Raw genomic sequence first — 23,098 nt, forward strand, 5'->3', positions numbered from 1 at the left:
TAAAAAACATTTTAGGTGCAACACACCTGATTCATGCGCTGATCATCTGAATCAGGTGTTTTGCAGCCGGGAGAGCTGCAAAACAGCCAGGACAGTGGCCCTCCAGGCCCGAAGCTGGACATGCCTGAAATTGAAACCCAAGAGCAAGCAAAATGATTAAAAAAAAAAACTTTTTGGGAAAGTTCCATTGGGAAGGGAAAAGACCCCCCAGGACAAAGAAGAGGAGCCTACGACTTCCAAAAAAAAGAAGGCTACATTCAATTAGACAGTATCAGGAGTCCTACTTAAGACACGGATTTATATCAACGGGAAATTCCCACGCACCAAGCCCACTCTGCAGATGGTGAGTTGTATTTTTCATGCACTTTTTTTTGCAGTGTATCTTATTTTGAAGGCACGTTTAAACGTTACCATAGCGACCAGAGAGTTTTGTGGCCAGATCGGACGTTCCTCGTGTCATGATTCGTGTTTATTATTATCTTACGAAAATACCACCGTTTTCATGCAGGTCATATCCTATTTTGTTGTATTTAGCCGGTCACTGAAAATATTGTCTGACATTAAACCGGTCCGTGGGGCAAAAAAGGTTGGGGACCGCTGCTGCACAGCACTTGGTACGATACTGCCCAACGTGTGCAAAATTAAAATTCAAATGGAATACATGGCCCTGAAAGCAATGGCTAAAATATATACAGTATTTGTTTCATTCCAAGAACTGGCACTCAGCGTAGAGGGTATCATCCGATGTGATGCTGCGACAGTTGCATAACTGTGACCTGAGGCACTGCTGCCGTTGACTCGGGTACAGTTCCCCCCCTAGCCCCCAATCTCCCATACAAATCCTCTGTAATTATTCTGCTTACATGGCTTCGGACATGTGTGAAGCCAGCTTTGTTGCCAAACAAGCTGTTGGCCATCGCTTAAGACGTTCCTCCGAACAGCTAACGGCAGAAAAGAGAGCATGCACAATGAGGCCTGAGAGCAACTTTACTGACTTCATTAGAATCTGTACAAAATGTACTGGTGACGAAACTGTAAATTCCAACTGAATTCATTTCTTCATACTGTGTATGAAGAATATATAGTAGGTTTAGGAGGGACAAAAATCTCAACATTAAAGACTTCACTGGAGTTGTCCATGAGGAATATTTTCCAATAAGAGTCACGACCTTTACCTTGTCAAGCACATCAGGGTTGGATACTCTCCTCCACGTTCACCTCACAAATTTTGTGGTCGATGAATGGCCAAAAAAAAAAAATCTGACACCCCTCCCAAATCTCATAAAGTATTCTTCTAGAAGATTGGTAGACGAATAAAACTCACATGTTGCTGTTTAATAAATGCCATCCATTGTTGAAGGCTGTCTGTCTCCAGTGTCACAATATATTGGATTCAAAACCCCAAAAAGCAACACCCTCTCGTTGTAGGGCTGAAGGCACGGTGAGTCACATGATGTGACAACCTTGAGCCCGCTAGCTTGTTCTGACAGCCAAAATTTCCGTGCCACAGGTCAGGCTTTAGAAAATTGCACGTGGATATAAATACATTGTTTTCAATGCAGCTATGTTTAAAATGTGACGCTAAAAACGGAAAATAATGGAATGATTTGGATTGACCCAAAAATATTTGCTCGCTGCTATTATTTTACATTACAAGAAATTAAAAAGAGACGCACATCAGGTGCCGAAATATATATCGCATCTCAGCTTTTCCCGCAGTTTCCATTGTACCATTTTATCTTGGATGCTGAAAAACGCTGAGAGGCTCAGAAATGTTTCTGACTTCCACTGAGATTAGCGTCACGTCTGCAGTCCTGCTTCGGTGTCACTTATGATTAGGTGTCCTCCCAGATGATCTGCAGGAAAATATGCCATGCGGGCCTTGTGGAAAAGATCCTCGAACAGCTTGATGATCAGCCCATATTGGCATTGCAATGATTACTGTGCGAGCCACACGAGAACGCCGCGGCAAAGAATGTGTCGATGAAATATAATTGTCCGTCTTCTTACATTTCCATCATGACCAAAAATAAATAAATAAATGGCCTTTGCATCCTTCCATTTTTCTGTAGGCTGAACATCAGAGGAAAAATTGAAAACACTCAACATTTGATGTAAACAGAAATGTAGGAAATGCCCCTGGTGAATTTGAGGAGGTCGATTGTCTTAAAAGAACATTTCAGTCCGCCTTTGAAACTCTGAAGGGGGTGAGACAATTTCTGAACGCGACATGTTTTCGATGGTCTCTTGTGACCACGCGAAGACCGGTTCTGGCTATTAGCACCACTGGAGTCCGAGTTGCATAACCAATGACAGCCCTCGGTGGCTCTCGCGCAGTCACGACAACTGCCCTGGCGTGTTGCTGATACAGTAGATAATGATGGCAGAGCAGGAGCGGACAAAAAAAGGACAGCGGGCCACGGGTCAGGCGGCACCGCGCCACCGCAGGAATTCGTCATCCCCTAAAACACAAAAAAAGGCTTACTCAGCGTTACGAAGCATTTTGTTAACTTCCTGCCTGAAGTGAAGTTGCCGTGTGAGGTCATAAGTCACACTGGGTTGCAGTCGGCAGTGGCAAAACAAAGCAGGATGAAACTAAATAAAACAGATGCTTCAAATTGTTGGTTCATTGTATGGCTGACATCACGACAAACAACCGAAATGCGTAGATGTTCCTGATCCCCCACTGTATGTATTATTCAGTATTGTTGGTGGCGGCGCTTTAAATTTTCAAAGTGAGAGGTGGGCGTCCACTGGGGACCACCGGAGGACTTCAGGAGAGCTGCATCAGCATCAGAAAAACAAAGGGAAAAAAAAGGAGATGATGTGGTGTATAGGTAGGGCCTATAGTAAGAGAGCCGACCAGATATAAAATTCACAATTGAGTTAATTCAACCGGGACTCCTAAAAATAGAATTGATTTAGAGCTAAAAGATGTAACTAGGAAAGAATTAGCATATTGCGACATGGCGAATATCTAGCTGACTATTGAAATCTTTGCTGCCTTTTGAAGTTGTCCCATTTCACACTCCAGTGATCACAGTAGACCGCATGCCAATGTGAGTTCCATGAAGAGTTGTTCTGGACGTTGGTTGAGTAACAACGGCTTTGATTAGGTTAATTCGCAGTCTTTGTCATAGAAGTTGTGAATGGGTGCTTGTCTCTGTGTGCCGTGTGATTGAGTGGAGACCAGTCTGAGGTTTCAACAAGACTCAGCTGAATGGACATAATCAAGTCTGGAAATGAAAATTGATAACTGGGAAAAACCTGGAAAAGTCCTTATGATTTTGTTTTTCTTACTAACAATGTATAGACTGTATTTTCTGATGAGTTAATACTGGAAGTGACTCAGCCTTCCATTGCGACATTTCACATGTTCAACATTTATTCTGCCTATGATTTGGTTTTACAAATGCATTCCCATCTGCAAAGAATAGCTGAGAACAGTGCAGCTTATATCACATTCGTAGTGATGCTGAATTTGCAATTTAAATATCGGTGACATGTGCAAAGCATGCACGGATGAGCCCTGCGTGAGCAGCGTTCGTGCTTAACGGTGGTCGAGTCGCATGAGCCGCACAACAGGAAGGTGAGCAGCAGTCACACGAAGCTGTCATGTGACGTTTCAGAGGCCTGCCAGTGATGGTTTCTTCATCCACATCAGCAGTTGATGCTTGAGTGGAACTGAAGTGGTTCTGCTTCTGTGAGCAAGGAACAGAATGTTGCCAGTACACTCCGTTAAGTAGCCGGAGACCTCATCGGATGCGAAACTAGAAGGGACTCAAGTGAGTCAAGAGAGTTTAGGAATCAAAACATACAGTATAGTGCACAGCCGATGGGGAAAAAATAGGAGACTGACATGTTTTCTTCAACTTGTAATTCATTTTAAAATCTGGTGCCACTGAAACTGATTTGTTGACGCCCCCCCCCTCCCCACCCCACATTCAAACATTAGTGTGTAAACTTTTTATAAGCAATGTAGCTGGTCTGTGTCCCCCCCTGGTGTTTTCCAACACGCTCATCATGATGTATTCATGTTTATCTGTAAAAAAGAGAATAACGTTAGCCGCGTGTAAATTCACATAGACGCTGATTAAAAAGAAAGATTAAAACCAAAATTAATTGCTGTATTGTAATATTGTATATGAGGCATAACTTGGCTTTAACAACGTAGGTCTGCACAAAAAAAGTGCACGCCAAACCTTTTAAGAATTATTAGATTTATTTGACTTAACGTGATGCGTTTTCTTGTCCAACTTGATGTGGGCTTTGCGTTTCATGTACTTTATAGTGTCTCCAAAATTCCGACAGGCTTAAAGGGATCATATTGTTGCGGCTGTAGTCAGCTGACTGTGATATGCCATGTGGCGTTCACAGTCTGCTGGGATTCCACGGAGAGTGGAGACGTCTCCAGGGTCTCTCTTGTTCCGACTTCATTTGTCCTGTTCACACTCGCCGGCATGGCGTGGACCAAATACCAACTGTTCCTCGCGGGACTGATGCTGATAACTGGCTCTATTAACACGCTGTCGGCCAAGTAAGTAGTAGTACACGTTCGGGTTTTTTTTCTTCTAACCGTTGTGCTGTGATGCTAAGCTAACGGTTATCAAAGCGATATAACGGGTTTCGTTTACCACAAAGAATGCGGTAATAAAAGAATGAAACGACATTTCCCGATAAACAACGTAAGTGTAGTTGAGCTTCTTTTATTAGTTCTTTTTCACTTATCGTGTCTACATGTCATGACTAATTAAGTGAAACTGCTAGCAGGCAATGGTAGCCGGCAAGTAAAGAGCTGAGAATGATCGAAGAACAAAACTTGATGTGTGCACACATGGTTGACATGTGTTTCGCCATGTGAGTAAGATAAGCTTACTGCCACGCCAGTAACGAAACTCACATCAGCATTATCGGACAAGCAAAGTTAAAATAACAACAACGGGCAGGTCAAAACATGCTTTGATGCACGTCTCAGCCTGTAATGTAGTCACCGGTACCTGTAACTACAGGGCAGCCTAATTATTCCATTAAAAGCACCAAGTTTTTAAAAATCAAACAATGTGATCATGTCATCTATGTTTAGCAGGGGAGGGCAAGGTCGTGCTCAGGAGCCGCATTTACCCTTTTAAAATTGACAGATCGGTCAGGTAACACTAATTAAAAAAACAAAATGCTCGGTGAAAAAGGAGCAGGCGATGCTTTCCTACCTCTGACGTGTCCATACAATTTAGAGAAATTAAGTGAGACATTTGTTCCCAAATATATTTCTGTATACAGTATATGCGCAAAGACTGAGAACACAGCCGTGTTGACGCAACACTTAACAGGGACTATAAGTCAGCCATACACTATTTTTTCTTCATCTGAAAGTCAAAACGAACCAGTCTTACTATGTATAATGTGAAAAGTAAATATGCGGTAAAGTGTACTGCACGCAACACTTAACAGGGACTATAAGTCAGCCATACACTGTTTTTTCTTAATCTGAAAGTCAAAACGAACCAGTCTTACTATGTATAATGTGAAAAGTAAATATGCAGTAAAGTGTACTGCAGCTTCCACTTAAATCGTCACCAAATTACAAACCAAAATGATGACATTTGACTGATGTAGAATGGAAGTTTCCATATTTAGTGTACTGATAATGCCAAAGGTGAAATCTGAAAGAAGGACTGAGGTTGACGTTACAACTTTTAACCTTGTCTCTCTCCCTGTAACTGTCTGACTCGCACATCTCACAAATGTCGTTGTCGGCGGGTCAGGTGAGTAGCATCCATGGCCAAGTGAGTGCAGTTAGAAGTTCAAATCACAGAGTGCAGACTTAGCAGGTCATATTGCAGGCGGGCAGACGAATAGGGCTACTTTCAGCTAACGTTTCACGACGGTCACATGAGGCGGATACAGCATGCGGCGCACGTTGCGCCTCATTTGGTCGACTTTGAAGCATATGAAACATGAGGAATCATGTGACAAAGTTGTGATGTCGTAATGAGACCAGCTTGGTTGAAGTGCTGCGTCATCACTTTTTGAGACCGCATTCCCTTGTCATGCCCACTGAAACAGACGACACATCAGTTACGCTTCCTCTTGTGGTCTATAAACCGCTCTGGATTTGTGCATCTCGGTACATTAGGACGTACCCCCACAAAAAAATAAATTTGGAAATGTTCAACACAATTTTCTGGCAGTGCGAGTATTCACTCTTCGAGTACTCACTGATACAGAGCACTAATACCTCTAGTACTTTTGATATATAAAATTGGACGCAGATAATGATTTACAGATGTGTCAAACTCCCGCATTATAGCGCCAAGGAGGGGTTGCGATGTCAGATTTTCTTTACCTTAAGTACCTCTGGCTAGTTTCAGCAACTTGATACCTAAAAATAAGGCCGGCATCAGCTCGATACCGATACCCGGTATCAATACTTTACCAAACCTAGTCTTTTTTTAAACACCCAATTTCTATAATTCCTCGTTTCTTCAATTTTTTAAAAACTTTTTCAGCTTTGATCATTAACACATTTGCATTGTTAGTTGTGTGGAATATGAATAATTAAATGTAATAACATCTTGGGTTTTTTTTGTGGCAGATGGGCAGACACGTTCAGGGCACCGGGTTGCCATGGTAATCCTGAACATGCATTCTCACACCCGTTTGTCCAGGTAACCGCTTTGCTTTCCTTTCAAAGTTTACACGTGTGAGATCCGAGCAGGGAAGTGGGCCGGTACTCCTGAAGCTGAGCTACATATCTTAGAAAGATAGCGTTGTCATCTCTTTTCTGTTTGCACTGAGTTTCCTGTTCATCTGTGCGCTTGGCACGCAGGCAGTGGGGATGTTCCTGGGAGAGTTCAGCTGCCTGGCTGTCTTCTACATCCTCCTTTGCCATGACCGACGCAGGCCTGAGCCCACCATGAACCCGGGCCAGAGTTTCAACCCCCTTCTCTTCTTACCCCCCGCCATGTGTGACATGCTAGCCACTTCAACCATGTATGTCGGTAAGTCATCACAGATTTTCCACCTTGTTTCATGTGCTTAGAAGGTAAGTTTCTCCTTTGGTGTTCCCGAGTCACCATTTCAATATAAGGCCAACTGTCAAAACCTCAAGTAAATGAAAAAGTAGTCCTCCAAATTATTGAGACGAAGTTCTGTGTGACTAAGGGTAGTCTTGAAAAAAGTTGACCAATTGGACCCTTTCAGCGTTCCAAGATGGCCTCCCAATCATGTCCCATTCATTCCTCGTTCCGGTTTGCAGCTCTCAACATGACCAGCGCCTCCAGCTTCCAGATGCTGCGAGGAGCCGTCATCATCTTCACGGGTCTACTTTCGGTGGCGTTTCTCGGGCGCCGGCTGCTGCTCAGTCAGTGGATCGGAATCCTCGTCACCATCCTTGGCCTGGTGATCGTGGGCCTCGCCGACTTTGTCAGCGGACACCATGACGACGCCCACAAACTCAGTGACGTCATCACCGGTGAGGAGTTCCCTGCCATCATACACATCCGTGATGTGTGGAGCTTGTATATTCTAATTAGTAGCAACCATGATAAATTGATACAGCGAAATGTCTCATGCCCCCCCACAACCCAATTTGAAACACAACTACTCTGCCATGTCCTTCAGGCGACCTTTTGATCATCACGGCTCAGGTCATCGTCGCCGTGCAGATGGTCCTGGAAGAAAAATTTGTCTACAAACATGACGTCCATCCTCTGCGAGCCGTTGGAACTGAAGGTAAAGCAAAATATCCACCCCGAGAATGTGTTTGACTCATGAGCTCCAGTCGCAGATAATCTGCCAACGGAAGTCAATACTGCAGCGTTCAAAGGGCAACGCGTCGCTTACATGTCATCAACAACAAGGCGCGTTGAGAGTCACCGGCACGACACAAATTCAAAGCTAAGATTCCAGTGACCAATAATCCATATGTCACAATTGCGAACAAACAAACATCGACCAAGCTCAGGCGCGATAAATTGACACTTTTTGGCGGGAATTATATGTTTACAAAAAGTGTAGCCTATGCTGTCAAATGTTGATGGCGTCGCGTCTGTCTGATTGGTACTTGAATTAAATTTTTTTTTTTTTTTTTAATGATTGGGGTTGGGGGGACTATAGTGGCCTTGAGGACACCCTGCATGTCAGACATTTATATGGCTTCTCAATTTGTGCGTCCAGGTTTCTTTGGCTTCTTTGTTCTGTCCCTGCTGCTCATCCCCATGTACTTCATCCACGTGGGCCAATTCAGCGACAACCCCCGACAGGTTCTGGAGGATGCGCTGGACGCCTTCTGTCAAATCGGATTTCGCCCTCTCATCATGTTGGCCCTGTTGGGCAACACGGTCAGCATCGCTTTCTTCAACTTTGCCGGCATCAGCGTCACTAAGGAGATCAGTGCCACGACCCGCATGGTGCTGGACAGCCTGCGCACCCTGGTCATCTGGGCGGTGAGTCTGGCGCTAGGTTGGGAGCAGTTCCACGGTCTTCAGGTACTGGGCTTTTTCATTCTCCTGGTGGGAACGGCACTTTACAATGGACTGCATCGCCCCGTGCTGGCCCGAATTCCGTGCTGCGCCGGACTGGCGGCCATGGAGGAGGAGAGCAGTGTGGGAGAAAGGGAGCGACTCATGGGAGACGGAGGGGTGCAGACGCCCGACCAAAGCTAAACGAGGCAGCCCATGGTACACTTTGCACAAACGCGGCATCCTCAAGTCAAGACACTGTACCTTTTTATGCATTCTTTATCACGAGATGGACTTTTAGCACGGTACTCAGATTTTTTTTTTGTCTCGTGTTGTACCAAAAAAAAAGACATGCGCAAGATAGCAACCATTTTATGGATCATTAGGGAGTTTTATGGATTTTACTTAAGGGTCACTGCCTGACTGTTTCTTAATTTTTTGTCGAAATTGTTTTTTTTTTAAGTGAATTTTATTTTTATTGATAATAATAACTGGGTAGTTGGATGCCTTAATGTTGCTACATCCCTCCGCAAAAACAAAGAGAGATCACATCCGGAAGACACTAGAGTTTAATGTTGTACGTCACCACTACATCAGTTGTGTTCAATAGTATTGAAAGCTCATCTGAGCTCGGTGAGCCCTTAATACTTGTCACATGATGACGGACCTCCGACATTTGTACAAGTCCTGTGTCCGCTCCATTTCACTTTGCTCCAAATGGGGAAAAAAAGGGAACTGCCATCAAATCACACTATCATATCCTGGCAAAGAATGTGATGCATTTCAAAGTAATCACTTTCTACACTACGGAAAAAAAAAAGTGGCCAATTTGTGCAAGTCCGAGCAGCAACAGCTGACACCTGCCTGGCCTGCACATCCTGACTCGGCCCAAAGTCCTCCCTGAGGATCCTTGTAATGCTTTAATGGTGGCCAAAGGTTAAACCAAGAGAATCCTCTGGGATTTCTACACATGACCCTCTAACAACTTGAAAGAAAATGTCTTCATTAGCGCAAAAGACAATGATTTTATGTGCAATATATAATATACACTCTAAATTGTAGCAATACAGACTCAGGATATCAGGCAAGAAGGAAAGATATTTAAAAAAAAAAATTGACAGTGGCATCAGTCAGAGTGAGCAAGTAGGGTTTGAATCTTCTCTGTACTTGTCAAATACTAATTCACAGTGACTGTTAAAGGGGGAAAAAAAGATGGGTTGGGGGGGTATAGTATCAAAAACGAAATTTACCTCCCGCACGTTACCGTGTACTGCCGCTAGATGGCAGTACAACGTTACCAGCTTGAAAAACTTGTGCTCTGTGAACCGTGTTTGGTTGGTGGGTGAAAACATTAGGCTGTTCATATTTCTCAAGGCCATAAAACGGAATGACTCCACAGCTTGAGGGAAGCCTGAAAATTACAATAATTCCAAGTTATTACACATGGAGCCAGCCCGTGTCGTTTTATGTCAATGTTGGCACAAGTTCTAAATTAGGTGCTGAGAATATCAACGCGAGTAAATACTGAAAATTGGTGCAAAGCATGTGAAACAAATTGATGAGGGGATTTACTTTATGAGCCTTTTGGATCCCAATATGTCGGATTAAAATACTTGAAAAAAATAAACCCGAGCGGCTCTGGGGACTTTGTCCAAACAGATTTCCAGTAGCTGTTTTCTGGACAAATTGTCCCTGTGAGACTTGTGCTCCCCCGAGACGGCCTCAGCGCAAAATAAGTCTGTGAACAACTTCAGCAGATGAGAGATAACATGATGGATATGAGGAGAAATTGTGCAGATGTTTTCTTATTCAACACCAGTACTCCATTCGCAGTTACCGCTTATTAAGATTGTGTTCCTGATTATGAGTCACTTCGCATTAAAAACTCAATTCTATAATTGTAGAGATGTCGGTAGTATCAATACACTCATTTTAAGCCATAGGTGTGATTTTAATTTTTATTATTTTTTTAGGTTACAGTGTATATGAAAAGTCTACACACCCCTGTTCATATTCCATTTTTTGGGTGATTTAAAAAAGTCATTTCAGTGTCTTCATGTTTTCTTTAATGATGTTTCAAAAGGGGAAGCAAAAATAAACAACTAAAATAACATGATCTCCTACCCTCTCAGAATGGGGATGTGGCTGAATTGACACATCTGCAGAACACACCTGCCACCCGATAAAGACGCCTCTGATTCCGCTCCAAAGTTCTGATGCTTTTGGAGGCTTTCCCTGACATTTGGTTCGCTGACTCCTCACCAGTCAAGTGATCCAAGGTGACCATGGCAAAGGTGGGGAGGCTATTGTCCTCATTGCGAGCCGCAGTCTCATCATTTTAAACGTGGTATGCTCGAGGCCGCCGTTCGTCTTTTCCTACCAACAGTAGGCCTGACGGTTTGTTATTGTAACTTATTCCATTCGTCTCCTGCTTTATTTAGCTCACGGATTGGTGCGATTTAGCCTTGTGTACATTTGTACACGGGCGCACCAGTGGGCCCCCGAACCGCCGGCCTTTTTAAATCCATTCCAGTGTAAACAGATGGCGTCCGTCGCCATCCTATTCAAAAGCATCCGTTATTACAGCAGCCCCTTGAGCATGTTTACAGCACAGGCTCGGCTCAGCGTGAGTGTGTTTCGTCGAAGCCAATCCAATGTCCGGATAATGACCACTTCATGTCTGTTACCGAGTCAAAAGAGCGCAACGTGACACGTAAATCACCTTGCAGCAAAATAGCAGTCCTTTAAACTCTTGTCGGCTTCCTTGTCATCTTAACCACGGTCAAATTGTGATACGCTTTGAATATTTCCATCCGTCAAAACATTTGCATATCTGTTGAGTTAAACAATAGTGTCATATTTGCTTATGCATCACAAAATTCATTATTTGCCCAACCAAATTATTAAAAATTAAATGACTGCAGGATGTTTAAATTGAACTTACCGGTGAATGTGTGCCAACAAAAAGTTAGTCGCATTGTATGAAATATAACTTTTTTTTCCCCCTAGAATGTCCAAATTATTCAAATGCCCCCTACCATTGAAATCCCAATTACCGGTAATTGTGTTTTTTCTGCCGCATTTTCATGTCTGCCATGTTTGTGAAGTGTCAGCAAATGGAGTCCGGCGCAAAGAAAAACCAACTTCATTATGAGCACACATGCTGCAGTTTAACAGTAAAATATTCATCAAATAATTAAGGAGGAATTTCAATAGATGATTAGCAATATTTGACTATCATGAAATGGTTTTGTTTTTGACACACCAAATGACTACAGGGTAGTTGCAGCTATTGCACCAAACGTGACGAACGGCAGTTTACCGGATTGAAAGTATAATTTTTGGATTACTTTTAATAAACAAATATTTCAATTGCCTGCTAACCATTTAAGATTAAATAAATCATCAGGAACGTACATCATGTTATTTGCATGTCCGCCTTATTTGTTGCACTAATTGTGGTTGACTTCAAAAGTAATGTTGGACTATTTTTTGCATGATTTTCCCCCACGCTAAACATGATGAAGTTTAACAGTAGAATATTGAGTAGTTTGAAACTTCAAAGGTGACATTTAAACTCATCATTCTGCAGATTAAACAAACTCGGTGCCCTCAAGAAGGAGAGGAAGGGAAGGAAAAAAACCATCCTCGGATACAAAGTTAGACTTGTCACATTTGTTCTCTTGACATTCGATTGCAGTCCACTCATTTGGTCTTTTACAGTTTGGAATGACCGCTTGTATGGGAACGTCATTCCTTGTGGAATAATTGAAGTGAAAATGAAATCACGGAGCAGAGATCGTTGCAGTTTCCTCTGCGTTTTATTGCCAAGTGCAATGCAGTCAGTCACGATCCACATGATGACGCACGTTTGCTCCGCTCCTGACATTTAACCTTGTTTTTAAAAAAAGAAAAGGCCATATGAAGATCACTTGAGTTCATGTGGACCTGACAGATCTCCTTCGTGCATTCAGGGTCAATGTCCCCAAAAAAAAAAGCAGAGACAGACTACCTTGTTTTTGAATGGACTTTCGTGCCCTTTGCCTGTGTGGAGATGATGGCAGCGTGCCATACAGAAGGCCCTGCACAATGGCCCAGGTCCCATTAAATCTGCGAAAGTTCCTTCCTAAGGCAAACATTGCCAGAAATAGTAATCTTGGCTCGAGCGGGAGCCGTACAGAGGGGAGCAATAATTTTCGGCGTAATAATGGAACTCATTTGATTCTGACCAGCCTCTGATCCTGCAAGAGCTGCGGGGCGAGCGGCTCATTCACTTTTTTTTTTTCTTCTGCTTCCTGAGAAAAAAAAATACAGCCGGCAATCAGGCCACAACAATGGGCTTCTGCGTGTGAACGTCGGGTGTAGTGAGGCCAGCGGCCTCGCTGTGTGCCCACGTGACGCATTGATGTTTTGATACTTTGGTTTGGACTGGGTTGTCTTTCTTAACAGCTCTGAGTACAGTGAACGGCTCCAGTCCCAGCTACAATGGACAAACGTATAGAGAGGCCATATCGTAACCTTGGTAGCTTGGCAGCTTTAACCCTCCCGGATTCTTGAAATTTAGGAAAGGGCACCTTTGAGAATATTCCTTCATGCCTCTTCTCACGACCTCACCGTCAAAAGATGGGAGATCATACAACTTCATTTTTTAGAACGGAAAAGAAGACTCATGTTTGCAAAATTGTCCGAAGAGGCCCAGGGTGCTTGCTTCAAAATGTTTGTCTCACCCGGTTGATGCCTACTCTAAAGTTGAGCCATTAAAAAAGAGAATTAAACATTGCAGTAATACACCAAAACGTTCAACGAAACAATACGGTGCCCTGACATAAGAGTTTAGTTTGTTCCGCAACCACGCTCATAACTCAAGCCACTCATATCTCAAATCATCTTTCCGTATGGAAATGCCATGAATCCGTTCCAGCCTCGCATTAAGACAACCATCCATCCATCCATCCATTTTCCGAACCGCTTGATCCTCACCAGGGTCGCGGGGGGTGCTGGAGCCTATCCCAGCCGTCTTCGGGCAGTAGGCGGGGGACACCCTGAATCAGTCGCCAGCCAATCGCAGGGCTTAAGACAACCAATTTAAAAAAAAATGCTTTAAAAGGCTTGAAGCTTCTTTTTGAAGAATTGCAAAGTAGAAAAAGACGACTCGTATATTGAGCAACTGCTAAGTCAAGTCATTTGTATCTCCAGGGACCACTGTAATAGCAACACTCAGTCATCTTCATGCTAACATAATGCAATAGATGAGCAGCCATTTGCACTGATGCTAGTTGTAAAACGCTGCATGCACTCAATTTTATGCCCCCCACCCAAAAAAAAAGATTAGTCACTAATCTCGGCCAGCTAACAATGCTCGCATTGATTTCCAGAAAAAAAAAGAAGTCAATATGTCACCTGTTGTGCAACACTGATTGTTGAAGACGGACTCAAGTGCACTTATTAAAGCAGGTAGGAGCGTTTGACTCCTGCGGTAACCTGAGCTCATCTAACAGCTCCACAGAGGGAAGGCTGAGAGAAGAGGGAAGTAAAGGTGAACTGGCCAGCTGGATTCCAGCACAAAAAGCCATTTTTCTTCAGGTGGACCAAAAAAAAAAACCCCATTGTCGCTCAATCTTTATGAATGGCTTTTTGTAATCCTTAATGCATATACTCTAAAAAGTTATGTTTATGGAAAAAGGTACTCACAATGACATCTAGAGAGGAATAAAAAATAAAAAGTGCACGAGGAAGCAGGCTGCTTGATGGTAAAAACGGTCTTTATAAAAGCTCCATGAGCAAATTTCCAGACGTTGAAAAGGAAATAATCCGGATATGAAATGGCAAAGTTCAGGTATTTTATGATTCTGTAAATGTGTGATTGCAGAGACAGCGGAGTGAAATCATGACCAAAAAACGAACTTGACCTAATCAAACCTGAGATTTTTTTTTTTCTAAATTCCGCTAGTGCAAGCAATTTGCTCTGAAACACAACCTCCGTCATTCTAATTTTGGAAAACGTGACGTTGGATAACATTTGTTGACATTATTATCGTAGACCTTCCTATTGTTATTTAGCTGCCCAAGTGGGAGAAGTTCGATCGGCACAGTAATGAAAGCATAAACACTTCTAATGAGGCCCGCCTTGGAAGGGGACACTTCAGGTTTTCTTCTTCTGGCTTCCCACTGCAAAGCTCATCAGCACCTGAAATAACCACATCCTCTTCCCTGGATTGTTTTGACTGCTCGGTGGAGGGCGAACGTTACATGTCATTTCTAAATTTAACCCGGAAAACGTGTCACTCGAAAACATCATGATAGGGAGGCAGCCAGGGTCATCTGAACTTCCGGCACGGTGGACCAAGACTAATGAATGCGACCTTCGCAAACCATTGTTTCCAGAAACCGTCCCACTGGGGGGTGCTTTATTATTCATAATAATTACTTCAATTTTATTTGTTAATTTATAGGCCACATTATAGCCAAATAAAATTTTCTATCTGATGCGTACACTTGCTGCGCAATTAATTAATTGCACCCCTGAGCCTTTTTCCCATGACTCCCCCCACCCCCACCCCCCGTGCTTTTAAAAGTTTGGTTGGCCAGCTCCCAGCGTGTGAATCTTGAGGGCCCTTGCGGATGAAGCGCGGCCTCAGAAGTTAATTGTGTTTTCGTTTTCGCGGGGAATAGATTTCCTCTGTTTATTATGAGCATGGGGACGGATTTGCGTCAGCGTGCAACTTGCGCGTCGAGATAAAGTTGCACAAATATTGAAAAAGGGAAGTTCTAACAGTCATTATAAAGTCGCCCATCGCCCCCTCTGCCCCCCCCCCCCTCCCCATCCCTCTTCCTTATGCAGCTCCGGAAGAAATAAGGATTTCTGTTGTATCCTAAAATACTAAAGCAGCTTCTATTTTGGAGGCTAATCTAGCGGCTGTATCCGCTCATTTAACACCAATCACAGCCCATCAAAACAGGATGAGTGGGGGGCTCTTCTCCTCTTATACGGAGGTGGCAAAAATACTCCTACTTAAGTAGAAGTACAGATATATGTTTAAAAAAGAAAATAATCTTTTTTTTTTAAGTACAAAATAATTATCTACAATAGCCCCATTCCTTTTGATAACACATAAATGGCGCGGAGTGTTTTTTTATGCGTTATAAATCCAGATGTGAATCAAATCCGAAGCTCTCTTATGCTTTTTGTTTGTTTGTTTTTGCATATTTGACAAAGATGATAAAGTACACTCTTAAAACTGCTGGGTAAAAAAAATCACATTTTGGTCAAAATAACCCAAGGAGCGGATCGGTTCAGTTTCATAGTGAAAGTAAAAAAGTTGTCTTCAAAAATACAGCAAATATTCAAATAAATATACCTGAAACTTCACTCAAGTACAGTAACAGAGTCACCTCCACATTCTTTGTCACCCGCACCATTTGTCCTACGGTTTCCATTTTGCGCGTGATTTGTCACGCTTTACTCTCTGTTGAATCCAAATCCACGTTTTACGCTTGACTAATAATTATTTCTTGTCAGAAAAGTCCAATTGGTCGGATGGTTAATAACAATTGGAGTGTTTAAAGTCTCTCAAAGGTAATCAATCCATCGCAGGAAACCTCTCAAATCAGTCAACCGTGCGCGAGTGTGCGTGCGTGAATGCAAAGCGGCCTATTGGCTGAGCGCGGAACCAATCAAAAGCGCTGCAAGTAACTCCAGAGCCCGGCTCTGCACTTTTGGATCTCAGAGTAGCAAGAGTGGTTCGGTTCTGACACCAACGGGTTCCAAACGCGCTCGCTTGTTTTCGCGCATGCATGCCTTTCTAGTGAGATTTCACAAGATCCAGTGCAAACCTCCGGGATGTACACCGCCGGGCTCAACCCGTTTTACGCCTCCAATTTCAGCCTTTGGTCTGCTTACTGCGCCGGAGGCTTCGCGGTGGACGCCATCAAGAAGCCGTCGTTTTGCATCGCGGAGCTCCTCCAGGCCGGCGATGCGGAGAACATGCCGGGCTCCTCGGCCCTCATGGTGCACGTGGGCCAGCAGCACCGCGCGTCCTCTGGCGGCTCCCCGCTGCGTCCATCCCCGGTCGGGCCGGGGGAGGCTCACGCGTCGGTGTACGGGGCGAGGTTGAGCCCCGCGTCCCCGTACCACAGGCAAGGACTACAGCTTACCTCGGTGCCCAGGGGGGCTCTCAACTCCTCGCAGGCTCCTCCGCCTTCAAGCAAAGACCTCAAATTCGGAATTGATCGGATATTGTCGACGGACTTTGACGCAAAGGGCAGGGACAAGTTAAGAGGTGAGGACGTGTTTAGTCATGCCAAATGCAGTCGGGGAAAAAAAAGTTGAAACGAAATTACGGAGCGCACTTTAATCAGAAGAACGGATGGACTTTTGCATTTTAACAAGGAAAATCCTGATCATTTTTTTAATCGATAAAATCCTGCAAGCTATAAAGGCACACATTTGTCTTTCGTCATACATTTTTTATTGGACAATATCCACTGTAAAAAGACAACTTGTATTTTTTTTTAAATTGTGCCCCAAAACAGTCATTTAAGTTGGAAAACCTTTCAAATATAAATCACTGACATTTATGGCAACAATGCTGGCACGGCAAAGCAAATGACTTTTTAACCTATTAAATTGGGGTTCCATAAAAAGGCCAGCCGTTCTGCAAACTTTTATTTCTTTGTTGTGAAATGCAGGGAAGTCAATTTTCACAACAGCAAAACGTTCAAACATTTAGTTGAATTGCCCAACTTAAAATGTTGTCCAAGTTTGATTCCTATTCAGCCAGGTCGCAAACGTTGAGGCACCTTGACTCTTTTTAGTTGTTGAATTGGATCGAAACAACAAAGCTGCTTCGGTTCAACTTTGGTCAACACATTTGGATTCAAAATTTGGCTTTGAGGGAGGAACTCCATTTTCGTTTATGTTTGGGGAAACCTTAGTCACGGCCTCGGGGTCAAAGGGCAAGGGCAGCAGCAGAAAGCCTGTATCCTGAAAAGTACATTTTGGTGACACGTCAAAGCATCAGTTTGCGGATATCGTTTTTTGACTTGAGTCCATTTGTCACCCCCACAAACAGATCTCAAGTCCATCGTTAGCTCCAGCCGTCAGTCAGGCGTGCACATCCCCATTCAGCCTGCCGCCAGCCAGTACTTCTCCATAGAACCCGGGATGAGCGACGCCTCCGCCATGATGAGCTCACTAAGCAGCGGCGGCAGACAATCAGGCCAGCATCAGTTTCAGGACACCTTCCCAGGTAGCCCGCGGCCCGCATGCATGACGCCAAGGGACAGAGGAAAACATCTGGAATGTTTTTTTTTTCCACCCCCTCCAGGCCATTCTAGTCTGACGCCTCCGTTGTTGTCTGGTCGACCCACAGGTCCGTACGCCGTCCTCACCAAGGACACGATGCCGCAGACGTACAAGAGGAAAAGGTCGTGGTCCAGGGCGGTCTTCTCTAACCTGCAGAGAAAAGGCTTGGAGAAAAGGTTCGAGATCCAGAAGTACGTCACCAAGCCGGACAGAAAACAGCTAGCGGCGATGCTCGGATTGACAGACGCTCAGGTGAAAGTTCAGCTGTGTAGTCATCGAATAGTTTGCTTTGTTGGTACTCCACATTCTGCACGTGCAGATAAGCGATGACGTTTTGGTGAAAAGCTAGCTCACAGTGCCTATTCCTATTCAGATTTTTATTTCAAACTTGCATGCATCTTTCTGCTGAAATGCAGGAAGTGGATGTGGATAAAGGTGTACAGTTTGGCGCTGACCCCGAGCATTGTTTTGTTTGGCCTTGGCCGAGGTCTGCATGTGCTCTGCGGCTTGCAGTTCTTGTTGTTTTGATTTTGGCCTGCGCATTTTACCTGCAATGGCAGGCCTCAAACGGCATTCAGTTGACCTGCATTTCAATGAATACTCCGAATTAACAGCAGGAGATTCAATCTACGTCAGCATGATGTCATTCAAATGTCGGTATTTGAGTGCACCCCCTTTGAAAGGATGCAAAACTCTCACACAGACTTCAAAATGAGATAAACATGCAATTTTTTTAATGTCTGTAAGAAGCTTCTATCCTATTGTGAGCCATATACATTTATCGGCCTATTTGATATTGTGTATTGATACACATTCGATTATAAAAAAGAAATATGGTAAAACAGTTATAAAAGAGGAAAATAATCCCATTTCTTGAATAAATATATTTTTTTCTGTAAACAATACAGAAACCTGGGTCCCATTTCTGAACAGGAACTTAAATGGTGCATTTAATTAATCTCACATTCCAACCACAAAAAAAATTGTAATACAGTAAAGTAATCATAAAACACATACAAACAAGGCAAAAAATGAGAAGAATTCTACAGAAGAGATGGATGAAAGGACTGATTTATTCATAGATTACTTTTTTTTTTACTACAAGCTTGTAACCCATTTTTGAGGAAGTTTTATATTTCATAAAATGCACACCCAAAACTGACCAAATTGGGAAAAAAACATGATTTAAAGATTTTTTTTTTCGTTTTCACAGAAGCTGCCATCTCTTTTTTTTTATATCGCTTTGAGGAAATAAAGTGCATTTGATAAAAACACACTGCACAATATAACTAAAGTAATAAAAATACAGATAAGGCAAGACGTTACACTGTGCATTATTTTTTCCCATCATCCTTTTGTGTATTGTTATTGCCATGTGTTGAAAGGACTCCAAAGAAAATGAACAAATGAAATTCTTCAATTAGATGAAATCTTTTGAATAATAAAAAAAAAAAACGCGTGTCCCGTTTTTGAGCAATAATTCGAATGGATTTAATAAAACACTCTGTGGCACACAGCAATCATTTGGCCTTTAAATAATCATAAAACAATTGCTACGATGTTTACAAATATAATTCACGTGTTTGAGAAAACAACAGCAAACTCGGAGAATTAAAGACCATTTTAAAATTATTTTTTAAATTAAAGACAATTTTAAAATGTCATTTGTATGCGTGTGCGTGCGTCCCCACAGGTGAAAGTTTGGTTCCAGAACCGGCGCATGAAATGGCGACACTCCAAGGAAGCCCAGGCCCAGAAGGACAAGGACAAGGAGCAGTCGGACGCAGACGGGACGCCCGAGTCGGGCAGGGACCCCAAAGAGACTGCCGAGTCCGAGTGCGAGAGCGACGTTGAACGCAGCGAGTGCGAGTCCGACGACGCTCCCGAGGAGGACAAGAACGACGCCGCGCACCATTTGGATCTATGTGAGCATAACAAAACCAGCGTGATCATGGAGGCGACCCACTCGGACTCGGTTTCTTCTTCGTCTTCCCCTTAGCTTCTAATGTGAAGCGTTTGCGCATCCATTCACTTCCTGGAGCGAAGTGATTTCATCATGACGGACACCATCAAGCAAGCTTCCCTTGAAAAGACGTTTTGATTTCATTCGACTTCAGCTTGCATGATGCTTTCAAACAAATCGAATACGTTGTAAATGTTACGGCGCTCTTTCACCTGGAGAAAATGAAATCTCGGAACACGCACACTGTACATGCCTTTTTTTTGTGTGTGTGTCGTGCTATTTTGTTAATATAAGTTGCACTGAAAATATTGTAAATAAAAGTTGTTGTTTTTTTCCCCTCACCGTTGGTGCGGGCTTTTCTGATTGATCTGATTCCTATTTCCAATTTGATTGTTTTAGTCCTCCTTGTTCTCATATAAGGCTTAAAAAAAAAACTTCCCCCCAGAACTGGAGTGGCTCACGCGCGTGTTTCCAAACGAGCAGGTAATCATTTGCACATCTTATGACTGTGACCAAACTATTCCGATGAGCATTCTTACAGTACACGTAAATGATATTACAGCGTGTGCGGCGAATTAAATACGTCAGTCTACTTGGAATGAGGACGGAAAATATCAAATCAATGAACCGTTATTATTTTTTGAAAGGTGTCTAATATTAGCACGTGGTTCACTGCCTTTCGTTCCTTTCAGTAAAATGCGAGTGCAACTTTGACCTCCAAATAATACTGCTCTTGTAGAAGAGCGAGCGAGAGAGAGAGGGAGAATCTGCAAATTTATAGTTTGTATACGTTCAACGGCTCCAGATAGCAGCCGTGACCTCAATGAATATATTTTATTTATCCAGACCCATGCAGTTACAAGCCTCCATTCCAGCTCGTCCATTTATAGTGCTGTTCGCACGCCACGCAGCCTCTCGGAAATAATCGAAGTGGCAAAATAGAAATTCCCTTTCATCACAGCTTTTGCATTTCAAATTGACAGAAATAAAAACAAAATTCTGTTGCAATAAGAGCCGTAAATTTGTTGGAGCATCCTCTCTGTCAATTTCACCTGTGAGACGGATTTCCATTTCAAAGCTTTCAACTAGCTCCCTTTTCCATCCCAACTTCAATGTAAAAGTTCATAATAGTTAATCTCTTTTCAAACGATGAAAACCAATTCTTGGGATACTTATGAATTTTGAGGAGCAACATGTGGAAAGAAGTTGTGCAATTCTCTCCCAAAAATATCGACAGAATATTATGTGTTAGTCTCATCATCCACAATGTACAGAGTGTGAATATGAAATGAGATCCAAAAACGTGTGTTGCGGTGTGGTTTTAAAAATAACATCAAACAACGGCGGGCTAAGCCAAACAACCTCGGCTACACTGATGGGTCTTTCATGCAGTGGGACTCAAAATTTAGTCGCGTTTAAAATTTCCTTTGATAAGTACAAAATAGACATTGTCGCGACATTAAACATATTAAATAAAGTTTTAGTTTTCACAAATGTTTGAAATTTCATATTTTATTATAGATATCCACACATTTTATATATATATATATATATATATATATATATATATATATATATATATACTTACACACACATTCATATGTACTTATGCACACACACTCATCCTAAAATGCACCATATACAGTTTCTAACAGACCTTATTTTCTGTCATCACCTCCGTTAAAGCTAAGCTATGGAAAAAAAACATGATAGTGTGTAGCGTGACGATGTTGGCTAAAAGCAGCAGCATCAATAGTGAGTGACCCCCCAACCCGGACAACCACAAACTTTCACTACCACAGGGTCCACTTTCCGCTCCACTGGAAAAAAAAAAAAAAAAAAGAAAGAGGACACAGACCCCCAGGAGGGAGGCAGTTTTCCCCTTTCGCATCTTGAATTTCACTTTTCCTCTCCTAGCTGCAGCATATCGTCTTTTTCGGTGCTCTCCTGTATTAGAAGCGATCAGAGATGTGCCGTGCGATGCTTGTGAAGTTCGGTCCTAATCTTTGCACCTCAATTGTGCTGCATGAAAAATAGTGTCGTATGAGCCGGAATACATCCGAGGACGTCTATATGTAAGACGTCTGGGTGGGTTGAGGCTGTACTTATCCGCAAAAAGCAATAAATTACAGGAGTATTTGCAAATGTACTATAACAATAACAACCCAAACGCTTAACATAATAGTGTGAGGCCTTGATTTGTGAACTGTCTTAAGAACTTTTATGAGCAGGACAGGAGAAAGTCCATCTGGTGAGTATTTAATGTCAGTCTTTCAGCCGCCATTAAAAGCTGTCCCATACGTCCCTCTTGGCAAGGAGGACAGGGCAAGCCGTAAAGCAGACCAGCTTTGCAGATTCACCAATATTTGACACTTTGGGCTGCAAAACAAACAAAAAAAAGGAGCAAAGTGTAAAAACAAATGACCTCTAGTGAAGTAAAAATGGGGGAGGTTTCTGTCTTGGAGAGGGTATTAACGTGAGTAAAAGCTGAAGCGTCTCCAGCACTTCAGGGCTTTATCTGCATGAGAACTTGCTTGATAGGCTGATGGAGACATTTTTGTCGCCGTTAAGTGTCTGAGGATGACTTAAAGTGTCGAGCAGGGTAGACCGCGGCATAAGTGAGCAATTGTTTGAACAATGCAGGTGATAAATGGAAAAGTAAAGAGGCGACGCAGGTTGGGAGGAAACATTTTACACGTCTCGAAAGACCCTGTCAGATGAAACCGGAGATTTGTTTCTAAATAAATCGGACGTGTTTGAGGGTTGTGACAAAAAAGAAAAAGATAATAATTAAAAACATGGCGCAGTGACTACCCTACTAACCTCGTACCACCTTGAGTTGTTCCTCTCCCACTCTTGATGAACTTGAGTGCTTTCATTTGCATCAAATTGTCCGGCACTCACACTCAACAACTTAGCTAGCCAGCTATGCCCCAAAAATACATCTTCATTTTGAATAGTGTGCCTCGTCGTCTGCCGTGAGTTCATCGCACTAATGAGATTTATCAGACACTAACACCAGTAATGCTCTCATGTAATGCTATGAATATCGACACTGCAGCTCTGCTTACCTTTTGTTTTTGACATGTTAGTCTTTCATGGCATTGTACTTTACTTTGTTGGCAACTTTCTGGCAATTTCTTTCAGAAGCATAATTTCAGGTAATTTTTACTCCATGATATTTCCTAAATGTCCAACAATTAACTCATTCAGTACCAGCCAATTCTGGACCAAGTCTGAAAAGACGTTTAAATACGTCTTTGGGAGTGAATGAGTTAAGTACATTTAATTTTAGAAAATCCTAAAGTACAACATATGTCAGATACTTGAAGACTTGAACTCAAGTAAAATTCCACCATCTGATTTTAACTT

At 42.8% G+C, this 23,098-nt stretch overlaps 2 protein-coding genes across 3 annotated transcripts; both read left to right on the forward strand.

Annotated features, from left to right (window-relative positions):
- The first annotated feature begins 60 nt into the window (after nucleotides 1-60).
- slc35f6 (solute carrier family 35 member F6) lies at nucleotides 61-11,824 on the forward strand. 2 transcript variants are annotated; one of them, XM_086100923.1, is made up of 7 exons: nucleotides 61-343; nucleotides 4,378-4,537; nucleotides 6,593-6,665; nucleotides 6,827-6,998; nucleotides 7,256-7,471; nucleotides 7,621-7,731; nucleotides 8,176-11,824. In XM_086100923.1, exons 2-7 carry the CDS (start codon nucleotides 4,461-4,463, stop codon nucleotides 8,661-8,663), a joined length of 1,137 nt encoding a protein of 378 aa, XP_085957049.1. In that variant the 5' UTR covers nucleotides 61-343; nucleotides 4,378-4,460; the 3' UTR covers nucleotides 8,664-11,824. The 2 variants fall into 2 exon arrangements, with proteins under 2 accessions (XP_085957049.1, XP_085957050.1); XM_086100924.1 differs by lacking the exon at nucleotides 4,378-4,537 and having other exon boundaries at nucleotides 62-343.
- A 4,343-nt stretch (nucleotides 11,825-16,167) lies between these two features.
- hlx1 (H2.0-like homeo box 1 (Drosophila)) lies at nucleotides 16,168-20,067 on the forward strand. Its single transcript, XM_086101186.1, has 4 exons — nucleotides 16,168-16,738; nucleotides 17,531-17,707; nucleotides 17,786-18,015; nucleotides 19,457-20,067. Exons 1-4 carry the CDS (start codon nucleotides 16,300-16,302, stop codon nucleotides 19,760-19,762), a joined length of 1,152 nt encoding a protein of 383 aa, XP_085957312.1. The 5' UTR covers nucleotides 16,168-16,299; the 3' UTR covers nucleotides 19,763-20,067.
- Nucleotides 20,068-23,098: the final 3,031 nt, after the last annotated feature.

Source organism: Hippocampus guttulatus, chromosome 20, assembly GCF_054856545.1.
Source record: "Hippocampus guttulatus isolate MCC_2025c chromosome 20, RoL_Hgut_1.0, whole genome shotgun sequence".
NCBI classification, from domain to species: Eukaryota; Metazoa; Chordata; class Actinopteri; order Syngnathiformes; family Syngnathidae; genus Hippocampus; species Hippocampus guttulatus.

Bases quoted from the DNA above. Each gene is read 5' to 3' on its own strand.
- slc35f6 (XM_086100923.1), top strand. From the start codon at position 4,461: ATGGCGTGGACCAAATACCAACTGTTCCTCGCGGGACTGATGCTGATA. The intron at 6,999-7,255 runs GTAAGTCATCAC...TCCGGTTTGCAG, and splicing joins CACTTCAACCATGTATGTCG to CTCTCAACATGACCAGCGCC. The intron at 7,732-8,175 runs GTAAAGCAAAAT...TTGTGCGTCCAG, and splicing joins GCGAGCCGTTGGAACTGAAG to GTTTCTTTGGCTTCTTTGTT.
- hlx1 (XM_086101186.1), top strand. From the start codon at position 16,300: ATGTACACCGCCGGGCTCAACCCGTTTTACGCCTCCAATTTCAGCCTT. The intron at 17,708-17,785 runs GTAGCCCGCGGC...CACCCCCTCCAG, and splicing joins GTTTCAGGACACCTTCCCAG to GCCATTCTAGTCTGACGCCT. The intron at 18,016-19,456 runs GTGAAAGTTCAG...GCGTCCCCACAG, and splicing joins TCGGATTGACAGACGCTCAG to GTGAAAGTTTGGTTCCAGAA.